Source organism: Syzygium oleosum, unplaced genomic scaffold (genome assembly GCF_021117445.2).
Source record: "Syzygium oleosum isolate NSW1041296 unplaced genomic scaffold, Sole_v2.1 Sole_v2.64, whole genome shotgun sequence".
Lineage (NCBI taxonomy): Eukaryota > Viridiplantae > Streptophyta > Magnoliopsida > Myrtales > Myrtaceae > Syzygium > Syzygium oleosum.
This window is the reverse complement of record NW_026607548.1, coordinates 55,914-73,114: the sequence shown is the minus strand read 5'-3', so window position 1 is coordinate 73,114 and position 17,201 is coordinate 55,914. Positions and strand designations below refer to the sequence as shown.

The window sequence follows — 17,201 nt, the reverse complement described above, 5'->3', positions numbered from 1 at the left end:
GTGATACAAACCCAAGCTTCAATAGTAGAAATACGGTAATTTGAAACGAAAACAAAATACCCTCATTTTCCAATTGACAGATAGAAACATATTGGATTGCTTATTAAATTTCTCGAAAATTATTCTTAAAGGTCATGACATTTCTAACAATTTTTTAATTATTTGATATCTAGTTTATCAAATTGTCAACGATATTAATTTAACTTCTACTTCTTTTGCATTGAGAACGACGCTTTTTCAGTCATTTAAATGGTGCAAATTAGATTATAAAGTTGACTTTAAATAAAGTGCAGATATAAGATATGCCAATAGATAGTTAGATGTCCACTCTTACGTAGCTAGTATCTTTTTATCTTAAAATAATGATCTTCTTTTGAAAATCAAACTTGACTTATCTGATTTTGTTTTTCGAAAATAGGAGACCAGATAAATTTATACAATGCATACATAGACGGATGCTTGTTCATTTCAGGGACATGTTGTGATGTACATTACACATTTGATTACTAAACTATGGGTGAATTTTTGGTTATGTGATCGAAAATCAATTAATTGCACTATATACTATCACATTTTTCAAATCTGAAATACATATAGTTCATCTAAGCCTTGTGTATTCATAGTACATAGTGCGACGAGTTTAGCAAGTTGATCGACTAGACAAAGCCTTGTGTATTTATAATAGCTATAGCTTTAGTTTTATCATCGTCTGTTTTTTATATTTTTCTATCCTATCCATCTCTTCGTTCATAAAGTACGTGAGTTCGTACGTGTGAAATTGCATGTAATTGCTTACTCGTACGTAAATTTATCGTATCGTTCCATGCAAAATTTAAGACCTCATCTAATTGTTTTCATTTCCCCATTCGATTTAATATTTTCATCCATAAAGTATGTCAATTTCACAGGTGTGTAATTGCATGCCTATTTATAATCTTAACATATTGTCTGCAAAGTTCAGGCGCATAATCTATCTGTCGTGCCATCAGCGATTAAGTTCATTCGTGGAAACAGATGTGGCATAATTGGAAAGCATTGGAAACAAGAAAGTGAGTCGGTATGCAAAAAAAGAATGTATTCTACTAAAGAAAACACTATGGCGGCTATCTTATGCGGTGTTCTTAATGAGGGTTAATGCGCACAACAACCTCGTGATGCACTTAATGGTTCCACCAGTACTAAACTTTCCAATGTTGTCGACTGGTAATTTCTTACATCACATTAGCTTGTTATCAACATTGACATTGAAAAACACGAGCCGACTGGACTCAGATCCATGGGTTTTTTAATAGGTTGTAGCATGCCATTAAGATTACTGGTTTCAATATGCCTTTTCGTTTTCTTTTGTTAGTTCCATCACATCAAGTCAGCTGTTCGATTTCTGAGAGAATCACTAACATTGAGAAAAAAGAATCAGCATGCAAGATCTGCAAGAACGTTGGAGATGCATAGCTATACAAATTGCAATGGCACTCCCGTCGTTTTGCCACTGCCCTTCTTAACTTTACTGAACAAGCATGGACGCGTACTTGTTCTTTATATGCAGAAATGACAATGCTTTACCATTTCCGCTACTGTGTTCTGTCGGGTCATTCCATGGTTTTGTTCTTGTGCTTTTCTGATTAAGAAATTGCTCGTTGCAGCTAAAAAAGAAAGGAAAGAAAGGTGTGGAGCCGAACAAGTAGAGCACTTCACACGGGTTCATTTGATTTGCTCGATCGAGACAATCGAGCACTGATTGACGGAAAGTTGGGCGCACAGATGTTACCATTCAATAAGCTCGAGCAACATAAGATACTTTACTACGTTGCCAACAGTCAAGGAGTTAATGAAGAAGCTGATATACTTCTGAGATTGCATACTTTCGTCCAGAGTTAGAGTTCCGTGTCGGTCCTACGTAGGTACAACTGGATTTCATAGGAATCAGATCTTGCTTTACCAGTATGAGACCAAGCGTTTTGACGGGGTCAATGTAAATCCTAGAAAATTATCCCAACGTCTTCTAGACAGTCACTTTTCATTATTTTGTCTTTGCTTCAATTACTATATAAGACAGCATAAGTAGTTATGGCTATGAATGCGCATCGTGATTCCCTGGTGGTCAAATGAAATCTTCAAACAAACTTGACAAGATGGAGAAGACTCGGGTCAAGCTACAGATGGCAAGATTCCCACGAGAATCATTTTGATCTGAGCTTGACTGATCATGTTGCTTAATTGCTTATTTCTTACCATTCTTTGTATAACTTTTCTTGCGAAAATATGCGATTGGATAATAATAAAAACAGAACGACTATATCAATCCGATACCGAATTTATATTGCTTGGTCAATGTAACCCAATTCAGGGAAAGAGCGACATAAGATTTCACTGTAGATCAAACACCACAACGGAAATTGCAATGACGGGTCGCTTAAACACTCTCGGTGATTCTCAGTACCCAATTACACACAACGACTTGTTTAATTCTTACAAATTCTCGTGAAATGGTATCTTTATTTCACAAAGCAATTACACAAATTTTTCTCAGCAAGGTTTTTGCTATCCGACACCTCTTAATCAGGATGCAATTCATGAAAGTTTCTCCAAAGATTTGCAGGAGAACTCCATCAATTGGACAAGATCCTAACTCTGCACAATCACGGGCGTCAGTTGCAGTACACACGCAAGCTAGGCTAGAAGACGAAACCTTGAAACAAAACGCATATATGACCGTGGAGTAAAAAATTGAGCCAACTTAGAATTTCTTCCTAAGAATCTGAACTTCCCCGCTACTCTTACGGCCCCTTAAGAGCTTTTCAATTGCCGCGGACATCTTCCAAATCCAAGCAGTGCTTGGATTCCGCTGTAGCCATGGACTTTATAAGAAGGCCAACTCTAATTGCCTCATTAGTCACTCCACAAGATTTCTCAGACACAAGTTTGTCTTAAGGAAAAACCACCATAGCATCCAAACTTGTTAGGTGATCGCACATGCACCTTGTTTAACTTAGCAACTACAAAAATTGTCATTTATACATACTCCACCGTGCTAGCACCCACTACCTTAGGTGTTTATGGTTGCAATTTTACCTTGAGCTAAGTACTGTTCATATCCGTGTAATCATTTCCACAATCACTCTTCCCAAAAAGATTGGAGACCTCCTCAAAAGTAACTTCCCACTAACTTGTGAATCTAGTATTGGATACCATAACCGACAGCCCTCGATCTTGTGCATGATCCAAGAATAATTACTTTGCAAGTGGATATACTCGGCAAGTGAATATAAGTGGTAATTGGTCATACCCAGCAAGTAGATATACTCGCTAAGTGGTTATACTTGGCAAGTGGATATAAGCGGCAGGTGAGTATAAGCGATAGGTGAGTATAAGCGACAAGCGAGTATAAGCGGTAGGTGAATCAAAATTACGAAAATAGCACTTTCAAGCCCAGTTCATATTTTCACGTTTTTGACATCCAACGTGCTACCACACCTCTCGGAATCAATCAAACACATTTAGGCATGTAATAAACAAGTCAAATCATCACAGTGACTCAACATGCCAATAATGATGCTTGCTCATACTTTTCATCAAATTCAAGCAAAATTATCAAATATCAACCAACAAAGTCAAAAGTACTGAGTAGATTAATATATCTTAGTCCCTAGAGTTTTCACTTAGTTTAAATAAAGATTTGAGCAGCTCAAAGTTTTAGTCACCTTCAATTAAAATAAACTAAATAGAAAGTTAACAATTTTTGTCTTTAAAACAACAATACCCATTGGTAAAAAGTAGCGGAATCCACTAATTCACCTTGCCAACACTTGAAAGATTGTAATAGAAGTTTTAAATAACATGAGTGTGGGATCTTCGCTTTTACTCACAAGATTTGAAATCCAAAGTTGAAAAAGAAAATTAGAAATTTGAAGTTAATGAGGTAGGGGCTCCCACTTTGAAACTTGAAGACTTCTGAAGATCCAATTATACGGCCAAGTAAATGGAAATGTATGTAGTAAAATACACAAGAGTTGCCTAGTAAATAAGATTGATTAACAAAAGTTCAAATAATGATGACCTTGAGTTGAAAAAATAAAAACACATGGTGAAAATCGGAGGGGATGTGATCATATTATTACATATGGCCACATTTGGTTTGCTTGCAAGAGATGAGAGCAAATAAAACAAGCTTAAAGTAGAAAATGACCTTGGGTTAAAAACATTAGATGTAAAGGAAGAGAGATAGGTGTTCCAACACAAAAACTACAAGTGTCCTTAAGTGAGTAGCTAAAATGAGATATTTTGATTGGAAGAGAGAGATTCTTCGGCCAAGTAAAATGAATGGATGAGAGTTAACCTTATCAAAGGCATTATAGGGTTAAAGTTGAAATAGGTGATGTAATAGATGATATCATTGCTAGGCAGAAGTCAATATCACTAAGAGCATGTGGGTTAAAATAATTGGCGGAGAATGAAAATAGTTGGTACAAATTACAGAGTAACGAATGGCTCAACTATATATGGTTTCGAAAATAGATATTTTGTTAAGTTATCAAAATATATAATAATTTAGTACGTAAACAAGGAAATAATATTATGACAAAAAAAAACAATGTAAATTGAATCCATTCCAAACATTGATAAAATTGAAAAATATTTTGAACTCACTAAAATGTTTCGCGAAAATTACTAAACACCAGGAGAATCACAACTCAATAAATTTAAAACTTGAAAATCATTAAATATGCAATTCGGAGCATATCACTCCATTTCTATAACTATTATAGCAGTAAATTAATTACAATCGTTTTACACCATCAACATACATGTTAACATCTATCAATTTGTCTACAACAGACAAATTCAGGCGGCATCCTCTGGATCCACGCAGCCCAACTCCCTTGCCCTTTCCTCCCCCAGAACAACTGTAGTAACGAGAAAGTCGGTTGGAATCTTCAATGCACTCAAAATGAAGGAGTAAAGCATATTATAAACAATAAAATCTAAAAAAAAGATGGATCATGCAGCTTTACATAGAGTTAGGGAATCACCTAATGATAATTATGTTAACAAGATATATCTATGCAAAATACTTTTCGTATATATCATGGGTTAGTTTCTCTAAACGCAAGTGATGACTTGGTTAAGTAGCTATTATTATTATTATTTTTAACTAGCTATTATAGAGGAAGATATTTTGCATGCATTTTATTCATTATGGTTGCATAAGAAAATGACAAATCACCTAAAACTCACGCAAGATTAAACCACGTACATGTGAAAGGTTCCATTACATGACCGTGTGAATCTCAAGAATGAGTATTATGAAATGTATAATAAGTGATGACCCCTATGATTGAAAATTTTGTATGGATATCATTGTGACAAAGTATTTTGCCGTATTTCATAGATAAAAAGACAGTACAAATCAATAAAAAAATTCTATATATAATGATAACAAATACTTTACAAATAAATTTAATATCATGTACTAAATACGTGCTAAATAATATACTCGAGAAGAGTTAAAAAATGTAGAAATATTTATTATAATCTGGTAGCTTATATTTGAGAACTAGAATACACACACACAAATAATTATGCTACAAATCTGTGCTACATTTTGTTTTGTCAATATATACAAGTCATGCATGAGTAAAATTAATCCATCATTAATACTCTACGTACCTAAAAAAACAAAGTAAATAGCAATTAGCTTATTTTCAAGACCAACTTAGCGTATAACTCCAAAGAATCTAAAATTGACAAAAAAATGAAACTTATCTAGAACGAACCATTTAAAAACATGCTTACTGGTGTAAATGTTCGGTCTCATTCTCCATACTCTTGTTTCACGAAAGACGTCGGCTTCAATGTAAGCCTCCATAGCAGCTTGGATTGCATCGACAGTTTTTGTGATGATCTTGTAGACTCCATCAGCTGTATCACGAGGAAGCATATTACCCTGCATTCTTCCGGGCACGTCTATGATGTGAAACGCAATAGTCAAGAGACTTCTGCGGCTATCTCCTCCGAGCACGGTTGGCTTCTCGGGCAGAATTGCAAAACCCGAAGGAAAAATCACCACCGTATCTGGGTTTCCACCGTTTAAGAGCGAGGCCATCGCTCCATGGTCGACAGGAGCATAAACAACGTAAGAGCCTGTTGGGTCCGAGTAAGCGTTTTGCAAGTAAAGGACAGAGGCACAGTTTGGAGCCGGCTGCGAAGAAAAAAAAGGCAAAGCTATCAAACTAAATGTGGTATTTCTAATGACTATGGGATCTGATGAAGCGAGGATGAAAAGAGATTTAGAACTTACCTCCACTTGCATAATGGACACGCGAGTCGCCGGATTTTCTCCTGTGGAGATGTATGTAGCTTCCCGAATGACACGCTTATAAGCAAGGGCATCCCACTAAAAAAGGGGAGGAGAAAAGTACCGAAATCAGCTAATATAAGACTATGATTAAGCTGTTTTACGTGTTTCGATTTCTGTTTATGGTGACCCTGGGTGTGCCATTTTTGTGGCCAACATAAGCGAGTCACTCAACCCCAGTGCTGAAATAATTCCGGTATTGACATTCACCATGAGCAGAAAAATGCACCTCGCTTAACTTTGTTGACGCAATGAAAACATTATCTTTCACCATAACAATCGTTCAGTTGAATAGAAACTTGACACACAGATACATGCATCAGATCACGAGCATTCAAGACAAAGCAAGAAGCATTTCAAGAAACACTTCTGCATGATGTGTCTTAATTGATAAAGATCATTATGAGATCGCACGCTTACATAATTAAAGTCAAAATCTCTGCACTATAAGACTACTGAATGGTTCTATCACCAAAAGTTAAGGTCAATTTTTGTATGAGGACTGATGAGATAGGCATGTATGTATGGCTGAATTTGAAAACAAAAATCGCACATGTGAGTTTCTAAAGACAAATATTTCATCTTTATCAGCATCACCTGCAAAAATTAATCTTTCCACCAGCGATACCCAAAGCAAAGATCACCTGAACTTATTTATTTTAATGCACGGGCAGTTATATATGTTTTAAATAGTTAACTTGGTGAAGCATATCTCAATGAAACAAATCATTAGCATATGATATATTACTTTGGCAAAAAAAAAAGCATATGATAATACACAATTTTGCACTCCATCGTTCATTCATTCACTAATTTATTTTTTTAAGCATTGATGTATACTGCAGAGTACCTTATCTCGGAGGGTCCCGTCAGAGAGGAAATTGAGCACTTTTTTGACTGGAAACGGGAGGCAAACCGAGGTGGTGAAAGCAATTGAAGATCCATAAGGCTTCCCAACATCTCCGCCATAGTTGGTCCTGGCGGTCACCATGATATCTTTCCCTCCAATTGCTGCTAACAATGGAGACCACATATTTGATGCGCAGCCATTCACTTTCTTCAAGTAAGTTCTCATCATTCTCTCGGCCAATTTCAATAGATTCTCCCTGCCACTTTTTGATATCACCACTGCACATAATACGCCAAAAATCTTAAAGACGGTGTTAGCTAGAAATTACATCAGTCATCATGAAACTATTTTACTCATATAAGATTAACAAGAAAAAATTTTTGTTTATTTTTTCTTTTTGGTGTGTGTGTGTGTGAAGTAGTTTTACCATTGTTGTATGTGGCATTCTGATTTGGCACCATTAGAGCTTGCAGCCATTCAGCTTGCCTGGTGATGGCAGAAATCCAGCGCTTTGCACCAAATGCAAATCCAGAGGAAACAATTGGCGCGTAGATGCTATGGACTGAGGCATAGTCCACTCCTCCATTCTCAAGCCAAGTGACCTAAAATGCACATAAAACACAGTTGGCAACATAACTATAATTATGTCATTCCCCGTTTAATCGCATGTATTTTCTGTTAAGAACCTGTATGTATCATAAGTAGCTATCCATAGATGGATATATCAATTAAACTGAACAAAATAAGTGTTGAGTATTGATAAAACTTAAGAGTCAAACCTTAGAGGAACCATCTGGTAATTGTTGTATCAGACAACCTGATGGCCTCCTTTGGTACTTGGTGAATGAACAAGGGAACATGTACTCTAGTGAATAGTCGACTACTCCCCACAGGTCCCAGTCGAGCTGTTTGCAGTACCTAGCAAAGTAGACGGATCTCGCGGGAACAAGGGTGGTAGGAAGATGAAATTCTGCAGACATCTAGGAGAGATTAAAGAAAAAAGAATTAGCTAGTGTTGGAAATGACTATTTAAATCTATATAACTTCTTGTTTGCACACATGGGAGCATTGTCTAACTAGCTTTGAAACTACATCTAGGAATTAAAGATGAGAAAAGGACACTTCAATCACTGACTGAGGTTTAGGCAGTATAAATGACAGACTTTTAGACTCATAGCACACTCGTATTCTATATTGAGAGTGAAAAAAAGGTAGTGTTCACATGTCAAATATTTTGATTGTTCTCGCTAGAAGTGAGCACCTTGTCCCCAACCACAAGCTCAAAGACAGGTATTCATGCGATTTTTGTTCTGTATATAATGTAAATGCTAATGTTTGAACAAGGTCATGTAAAACATCAATTGTCATTCAAGAAATGGTGAGAAGCTTAGAACATACTCTCGACATTTAGACAATTATTCCACAACAATGGTGAGGGAGATATGGAAAGGCTCAGCCAATATATGTTGGTTTTTCATGAACTTATTGATGCAATACTAATGCATCAATATGGGATGAAAAGATATAGGGAAATCAAGTTGGCTAATTACATTTCGTCAACCCCAATGGTCGACAATATGTGGTGATCAACAAACAATTTTCTAGCTACACACTCTCATAATATGGTAAAAATACAAGAAATATCATACATACCACTTGTAAAGTCCCGTCATAAGTCCCTGGTGTGCCAGGATACAAGACTCCTAATACAGTGGGCCTCGACACGATGTTGGAGAAGTTATCCGACCATTGATCCTGAGAATGATCCAAAAAAATAGAACATTAGTGTGTTGAAAACAAAGCATTCCGTGTATGTTGACTAGTTAATAAGGAAACCAGTCCCACCACATCCATGAGCATTGCAACAATACGAAACCGATCCATATTGATAACAGCAGTTTCTCGAGAAGCTTCAGTCTTAAGCCCTCCTGTTGTAGGAACTCTCGGCACATGCTCAGGGGATAAGTTCAGAAATTCAATGGTGTTGGGTGGATTTGGTCTATTTGGCAGCTTCCCCCATTTTTTATCGGCCACTTCCTCTGGGAAGAGATCATGTACAGCTGGATCTTGCTTTTGAAACGCACATCTGTACTCAAAATCATGTAATAGTTCTGTCACGCCATCGTCTTGGAGTTGCCATAAGGGTTCTCTCATCTGGGCCACCGTCATTAACTCCTCCATTGCATCCAGGGATCTTCCAAATATTAATCGCCTTGTGGGCTCGGTAGTTATCGAGACCTTCATTAATACATCAGTAGCCCTAGCAACTCCCCCTCCTATACCTGAGCTTGATGCACAATCAGAGACACCGCTTGCCTGTGGTGAATGCTGAGCTCCAAAAGGCTCAGGAGATTGGTTAGCATGAGCATTGGTATGAAAAAAGTCGGTCGGATATGGTTAATTAGAGAGAGATTTAGTAGGTGATTAGAGAACTTTAAATTTTAACATGAATAGAACAGTCAATTGAAAAAATAGGGTTTTAGAGTTTTGCTAAAATATCATGATGAAACCAATCTCCACACCCATGTCTATATTACTCTTTTCATGGATCTGATCATTATCCTTCTTACAAGTGTGAAAAACAATCGTCAGGGTTTATTTGATGCACTTTGCATACTGAGATGAGACAGGTAATCACCTCGGCATCAATAACAAGTTGTAAACCTAGGTTCATCCCTTCGTCGGGAATGGAATCTGATTGCACAGACCTGTAAAAGGGGGCCGAAAAAAATAAAAGATACAAGTCACAGCACTTTCTCAACAGAAACATAGTGACAAGTTAAGAATAATTGCAGATCAAAAAACAAAATTAACGACAAGATGCTGGTGAAATATATATTTTCAAATATGAGGAGAAAATTTTGCAATTAAAAAATTTATATGAAACAGAAAAAAGAAAAACCCTACTGCTCCACTGGATTTAGCTGAGGATCGGTCAATGCATGATCACGTCCGGGATCAGCCATAGGAAAGAGCGGGAGGACTTCGATCTCCCTCTTCAGTGCTTCATCGCTGTTAACTTCGCCACCACCCATTTTGTTCATCTGTACAGGAAAAAAAGACGAGATTTTTTCAGGTTTAGCTCACATTTCCTTTAGACCCTTCACTTCGCACAAGAAAATTCAACAAAAAGCCCCGCAAAAGATAAACCAAAGCTGAAAAAAGATAAGATCAAGATAACCAAATCGTTATCAGAGACTCAGATATCACAAAAAGATCACACCTTTGTCCTTCTGGGTGAGCTCAACATGTTTCATGTATCAAAATTCATCAGAAAACCCATCCTTTGTTTTTTTTCTTTTGGAGAAATGACATGATCAGCCCAACCAGATTGTTTGTAGAACAGATTTCAACAAATCTTTAGCAGATTAAAACGATAGGGAAAAAAATCAAGGAAAAAAAGACACTCATATCTACAAGATCTAGACACATGCAAGCCAAGAAAAACTTCACCTGAAACCACAGAAAATGAAGAAATCAGCTCTCTCTCTCTCTCTCTCTCTCTCTCTCTCTCTCTCTCTCTCTCTAGGTCTTGATGTGATTGTAGTGCCTGAGAATGAAACCTACAGACGGTGGAGACACCCACATATATAGGGGGCGAAATTAATTGAAGGAGAAGAGCACAAGCGAAAAGAGAGTAGCGTGAATAGCGTGTCTTGCTCAAAACCTTTGCAAAAAAACAGACGTTCAGGTGATTTTTGATTGGTCCATTTTGGTCTGTGAGAGTGCGGACTTCAAGTGAAATTTTTTCTTGATAAAATCAAGGAAGGGTGATGGTGTCACCGATACGTCAACATTGTTTCATCCTACTCAAGACTTGGAGTAGACTTAATCTAAATCTAATCCAATCTCGAAAAATTCATGATTTTTTTTTCTCTTTCCTTTCGTTTTTTTAACATTTTTTTAAATGAATTCAATTTTTTTAGGAACATGCCTTTGTTTTTCGTCTTGGGTTTTTTTTTTTAAATTGATAATGCAACCAAGCTGAAAAATGGGAAGCCACGTTCTCTCGTGTTTTTGTGGTAAGAAAAAAAATATGTAAATGGCTGGAAAAGGTAAGAGGGAGAATATGAGATTCGCATATCGATGACCTTCATTAAGGTGAAATTCAAGAAGTGGGTAAATTCATTTATGTAAATTATATTTGTTGAGTAATTTGTATTCTAATAATTCCTTTTTTTTGTAAATTAATATAAGGTGATGATATTTCTTTTAATAAGAATAAAAAATGAGGAGGTTATATAGTATTGTTTTCTTTGTAGGAAGTTCGAGACATTTTGTGTTTTAGTTTTTGTGAATAAAATCCAATGAAAATGTTCATGATGAAATGAATGAAAGATGGAACTTTACTTCGTGATACAAAGCCAAGCTCCAATAGTAGGAATACGGTAATTTTTTTTGGTCGGAGAATACGGTAATTTAAAATGCAACCAACATATCCTAATTTTCCAATTTATAGATAGAAACATGTCGGCTTGATTTTTGAATTTCTCAAAAATTATTCTCAAAGATCATGAATTTCCAACAATTTTTTTAATTATTTCATGTCTAGTTTATAGATATATCGAATTGTCAACGACATTAATTTATCTTCTACTTCTTTTACATTGAGAACAATGCTATTTCGGTCATTTAAATGGTGGAAATTAGATAATAAAGTTGACTTTACATATAGTATAGATATAACATTTGCCAATAGATAGTTAAATGTCTACTTTTTTTTAATTATTTGATCTTCTTTTGAAAATCAATATTGACTTATCTGATTTTGTTCTTCGAAAATAGGGGAACAGATAAATTTATGCAAGGCTTACATATACGGATGCTTGTTCATTTGAGGGACATTTTGTGATGTACATTACACATTTTATTACTAAACTATGAGTGAATTTTCGATTATGTGACCGAAAATCAAATAATTGCACTATGTACTATCACATTTTAAATCCCAAATTCATACAGTTCATCTAAGCCTTGTGTATTTATAGGACATAGTACACGAGTTTAGCAAGTTGATCGACTAGACAAAGCATTCTGTATTTATAATAGCTTTAGCTTTAATTTTATCATTGCTTTTTTTTTTCCTATCCTATTCATCTCTTCATTAATAAAGTACGTGAGTTCGCACGTGTGAAATTGCATGTATTGCATACTTATACGTAAATTTATCATATCGTTCCATGCAAATTTCAGACCTAGTCTAATTGTTTTCATTTCCCCATGTAGTTTCACATTTTCATCCTAAAGTACGTTACTTTCACTGATGTGTAACTGCGTGCCCATCTATAAACTTATCATATCGTTCCATGAAAAGTTAAGGCATAATCTATCTGTAACGCCCTTAGCGATCGAGTTAATTTGTGGAAATGGACGTGGCATAATTAGAAAGTGTACAAAACATAAACTGACTCAGTATGCAAAAAAAGAAAGTATTCTACTAAAGAAAGCACCATGGCGGCTATCTTATGCGGTGTTCTTAATGACGGTTAATGCGCACAACAACATGATGCACTTAATCGTTCCACCAGTACTAAACTTTCCAATGGTGTCGACCAGTAATTTCTTACATCACATTAGCTTGTTATCAACATTGACATTGAAAAACATGAACCGACTGGACTCAAATCCATGGGCTTTTTCGTAGGTTGTAGCATGCCATTAACATTGCCGGTTTCAATATGCCATTTCGTTTTCTTTTGTTAGTTCCATCACATCAAGTAAGCTGCTCGATTTCTGAGAGAATCACTAACATTGAGAAAAAAGAATCAGCATGCAAGATCTGCGAGAACGTTTGAACTAAGTCCTCTTGGAAATGCATAGCTATACAAATTGCAATGGCACTCCCGTCGTTTTGCCTCTGCCCTTCTTTAGTTTACTGAACAAGCATGGACGCGTACTTGTTCTTTATATGCAGAAATGACAATGCTTTACCATTTCCGCTACTGTGTTCTGTCGGGTCATTCCATGGTTTTGTTCTTGTGCTTTTCTGATTGAGAAATTGCTTGTTGCAGCAAAAAAAGAAACGAAAGAAAGGTGTGGAGCCGAACAAATGGAGCACTTCATGCTGGTTCATTTGATTTGCTCGATCGAGACAATCGAGCACACTGATCAACGGAAAGTTGGGCACAGATGTTACCATTCAATAAGCTCGAGCAACATAAGATACTTTAATAAGTTGCCAACAGTCAAGGACTTAATGAAGAAGCTGATATACTTCTGAGATTACATACTTTCGTGCAGTATTAGAGTTCCGTGTCGGTCCTATGTAGGTATAACTGGATTTCATAGGAATCAGATCTTGTTTTACCTGTACGAGTCCAAGCGTTTTGACGGGGTCAAAGTAAATCCAAGAAAATTATCCCAACGTCTTCTGGACAGTCACTTTTCACTATTTTGTCTTATCTTCAATTACTATATAAGACAGCATAAGTAGTTATGGCTACGAATCAAGCTACAGATGGTCATTTTGATATGAGCTTGACTTAATTGCTTATGTCTTGCTATTCTTTGTAGAACTTTTCTAGAGAAAATATGCAATCTAATAATATTAAAAACAGATGAGCACATAAATCGGGTACCAAATTTACATTATTTGGTCGATGTGACTCACTTCGGGGAAAAAGCGAAATTAGATTCCACTGTAGATCAAGCATTACAACAGAAATTACAATAATAATCGGATTGCTTAAACACTCTTGATGATTCTCAGTCCCCAATTACACGATACAAATTGTTTAACTCTTACAATTTCTCATGAAACGAGATCTCAATTTCACCAATGAATTATACAAATATTATCGCAAGATTTTTTATATCCAAAACCTCTTAATTAGGATGCAATTCATGAAAAGTTTCTCCAATCATTTGCAGGAGAACTCCATCAATTGGACGAGATCCTAACTCTGTAAGAGTTTTCCTAATGTGGGCTACATTAATTGAGATTGTAATTTACCAATCTACGGGATTGGTCTAACAAAGTAAGATATAAAGATTCTTAAATTGTCTAATACGGGACTGGCTAGTGTGGGCCGAATAAGGCCTGGCCCATGATGAGAGGGCCTGGCTTAAAACTCTATAAATAGTGCTCAAGTCCCTCTTCTAACCCTAATACACAAATTATCTCACTTAAGGAGTAAACGCTAACTGTGAGAGGCAGTCTCATTGAGCAAGTGATACAGATGGTAATAGAGGAGAAGAACTTGCGCTCAGGATCATCTCTATTCCGCATCAAGAACAATGGATTCCAAATCAGGTGCACAAATCCCTTTTACTCGATTATATGTGTTCTAGATTCTAGCTATGGAGATCTTGGGTGTCATTTATCGCAGCCAACAAACTCTGCACAATCACAGCATCACTTGTAGTACACATGCAAGCTAAGTATAGAAGGCGAACCCTTGAAAAAAACACCTATATGACCATGGAGTCAAAAAAAATTGGCCAAATCAAATTCTGATATATGACTTTCCAGTTTAGGCTGAAGACTCTAAAAATTCAGAATGTCGAATTATTTTTTTATTTTGCTTTGGAGATCGGGCATCCGAACTTTCATAATCAAGCTCTCACAAAAACTAAATTCAAGTTGTGTTTTGTGTATATGTTCAAACTCGAGACATATTTAAACAAATCGCCATATTGACTCGACCTTTGAGCCAAGTTAGAATTTCTTCCTAAGAATCTAAACTTCGCTACTACACTTCACAGCCATTTAAGAGCTTTTCAATCGCCGAAAACATCTTCCAAATCTAAGCAGTGCTTGAATTTTGTCGTACCCATGGACTTTATAAGAAGGCCAACTCTAACTGCATCATTAGTCACTCCACAAGAATTCTCAAACATAGGCTTCTCTTAAGGAAAAGCCACCACATCATCCAAACATGTTAGAAGATCACACACGTACCTTGTTTAACATAGCAACTTCAAAAATTGTTGATTATACATGCTTTACCGCGCTAACAACCACTACCTTAAGTGTTTCTGGTTGCAACTCCATCTTGAACTGAATATTGTCCATATACGTGCAAATATTTCTACAATCACTCTTCCCAAAAATATAGGAGACCTCCTCTAAAGTAACTTCCTACTAATATGTGGATTTAGTATTTGATACCACAACTGACAGCCCCCCACCTAGTACATTGTCTAGGAATAATTACTATAAATTTTCTTACCCTCCCATTGAGTTGATCACACAAACATTATACGAGCAACCAAATATTCTAGGAACAGAAAGATCAGCAACTTACTTGACCTGGTAGCTAATCATACCAAGCGCATCATCCAATAATTTTCTAACCATACAAGTACTTGAGAGCATTTTATGGGCAATCACTAATAAGGTTTTGCTCATCAATTCTAGAACCTGTTAGGGACACTTTATCTAAGGAAGTGTCGGCAATGTGGTTGGTCTTGTCACGGCAAAACACATTAGGCAGGCACTTAAGGAAGAATTTGCTCGTTGCTTTCAGGATAGAGTATAGAAATTGAGCCAAGAATTGATAAAGCTGCAGAATGCTAATGATACTCCAAATGAATGTTAAGAAAATTTAAAGCCATATGTGACAACCTTGGTGCCATATATAAACATGTTCCTCACAAGAACAAAGTGTTTCGGTTTCTTTAGGGCTTGGTCAAGATATGAGAATTTTGTGACTTCTATGCTTAAGCCTTTCACTCCTTTCGTCTAACGAAATTGTTCCACTTGTTCAAAGTCATGAGTCAGGTAATCGAGCTACTAGGATACTATCTTAATGGAGGCATAAGCAAGGGTTTTGGATCCGACATGTCTGATTCTAAAGGAAAAGGATTCTTTCAAGTGTTGGTTCTAAAATAAATAGGACGAGCAATAGTCCTTTTTTCACAAGAAAGGGGACAAGAACAATCCTAACACACGCTTTGTCGATTTCGGATCCAATATTCATAACCACTAAGGCAAAGATGATGATCTAAAGTGCCAAATCCATGGCAAAGCAAACCTTATAGATCTTAAGTTCTTCATCTGGTTTTATGACGCCCCAGAATGTCACGCGAGACACGTGTTCTTTCCAAATATATTTTGTAATTATATCAGTATGCGGAATGTATATCATTGGTAAAAAGTAGCGATATCCACAAATTATATCACTGGTGCCCACTACATCAGTAAAGATAAATACATTATTGTACATCCGCATGATGACAGTTATTTCTCAACATCATATCATGATTACAAAAACCATGTCATACCATGACTACACAAGCCACCATGATTGCATGAGCCATGTCAATGTAGGATTTCATGTCATCTCAACCTTGTAGGTAGCTGTCTCATACAATAAAACATTTTGCTAACTCCAGAGTCTCATCCACATATACAAGGAATTTGCTCGGTGGTGAATAGACCGTGGCAAATGTTTTAATCACCTGGCATCATTCACATACATTTCATGACAACATAAAAAATCGTCACGTATATCTTAATAATTTGTCATCTCATGCAATTAACAACAAACAATTAATTACATACAATTCAACACATTTAGCCTCATTCTCTTCTTATTATGTTATTGCTGATGTAATAAAAGGCTCAAAAATTTTATGGTCATGATCGACAAGTGGTTATACTTAGCAAGTGGATATAAGTGAAAATTGGTCATACTCAACAAGAAGATATAATTGGCAAGTGGATAAAGCAATAATTGGTCATACTCAATAAGTTAATATGCACGGTAAGTGATTATATTTGGCAAGTGGATATAAGTGGTAATTGGTCATACTCAGTGAGTAAATATACTTGGTACATGGTTATACTCGGCAAGTGAATAAAACAGTAGCTGGTCATACTCAGCAAGCGGTTATATTCGGCAAGTGGATATAAACAGTAATTGGTATAAAAATAGAGTTATTTTACCTATTTTAGGCAACAAATAATGCAATATTTGTGAGAAAATATTTGGATTTCCTTCTATTTACTCAAATTTTCCTTGTTAATACAGAATAATCAGACAAGGAGAAAAC

General features: G+C 36.1%; 1 protein-coding gene across 1 annotated transcript; it reads right to left on the bottom strand.

Annotated features, from left to right (window-relative positions):
* Positions 1 to 4,842: 4,842 nt before the first annotated feature.
* On the bottom strand, positions 4,843 to 7,433 carry LOC115665771 (homeobox-leucine zipper protein ROC7-like). Its single transcript, XM_056307965.1, has 4 exons — positions 7,206 to 7,433; positions 6,299 to 6,394; positions 5,794 to 6,199; positions 4,843 to 4,982 (listed from the first exon to the last, which is right to left on the bottom strand). The coding sequence occupies exons 1-4, from the start codon at positions 7,431 to 7,433 to the stop codon at positions 4,843 to 4,845; spliced, it is 870 nt and encodes a 289-aa protein (XP_056163940.1).
* Positions 7,434 to 17,201: the final 9,768 nt, after the last annotated feature.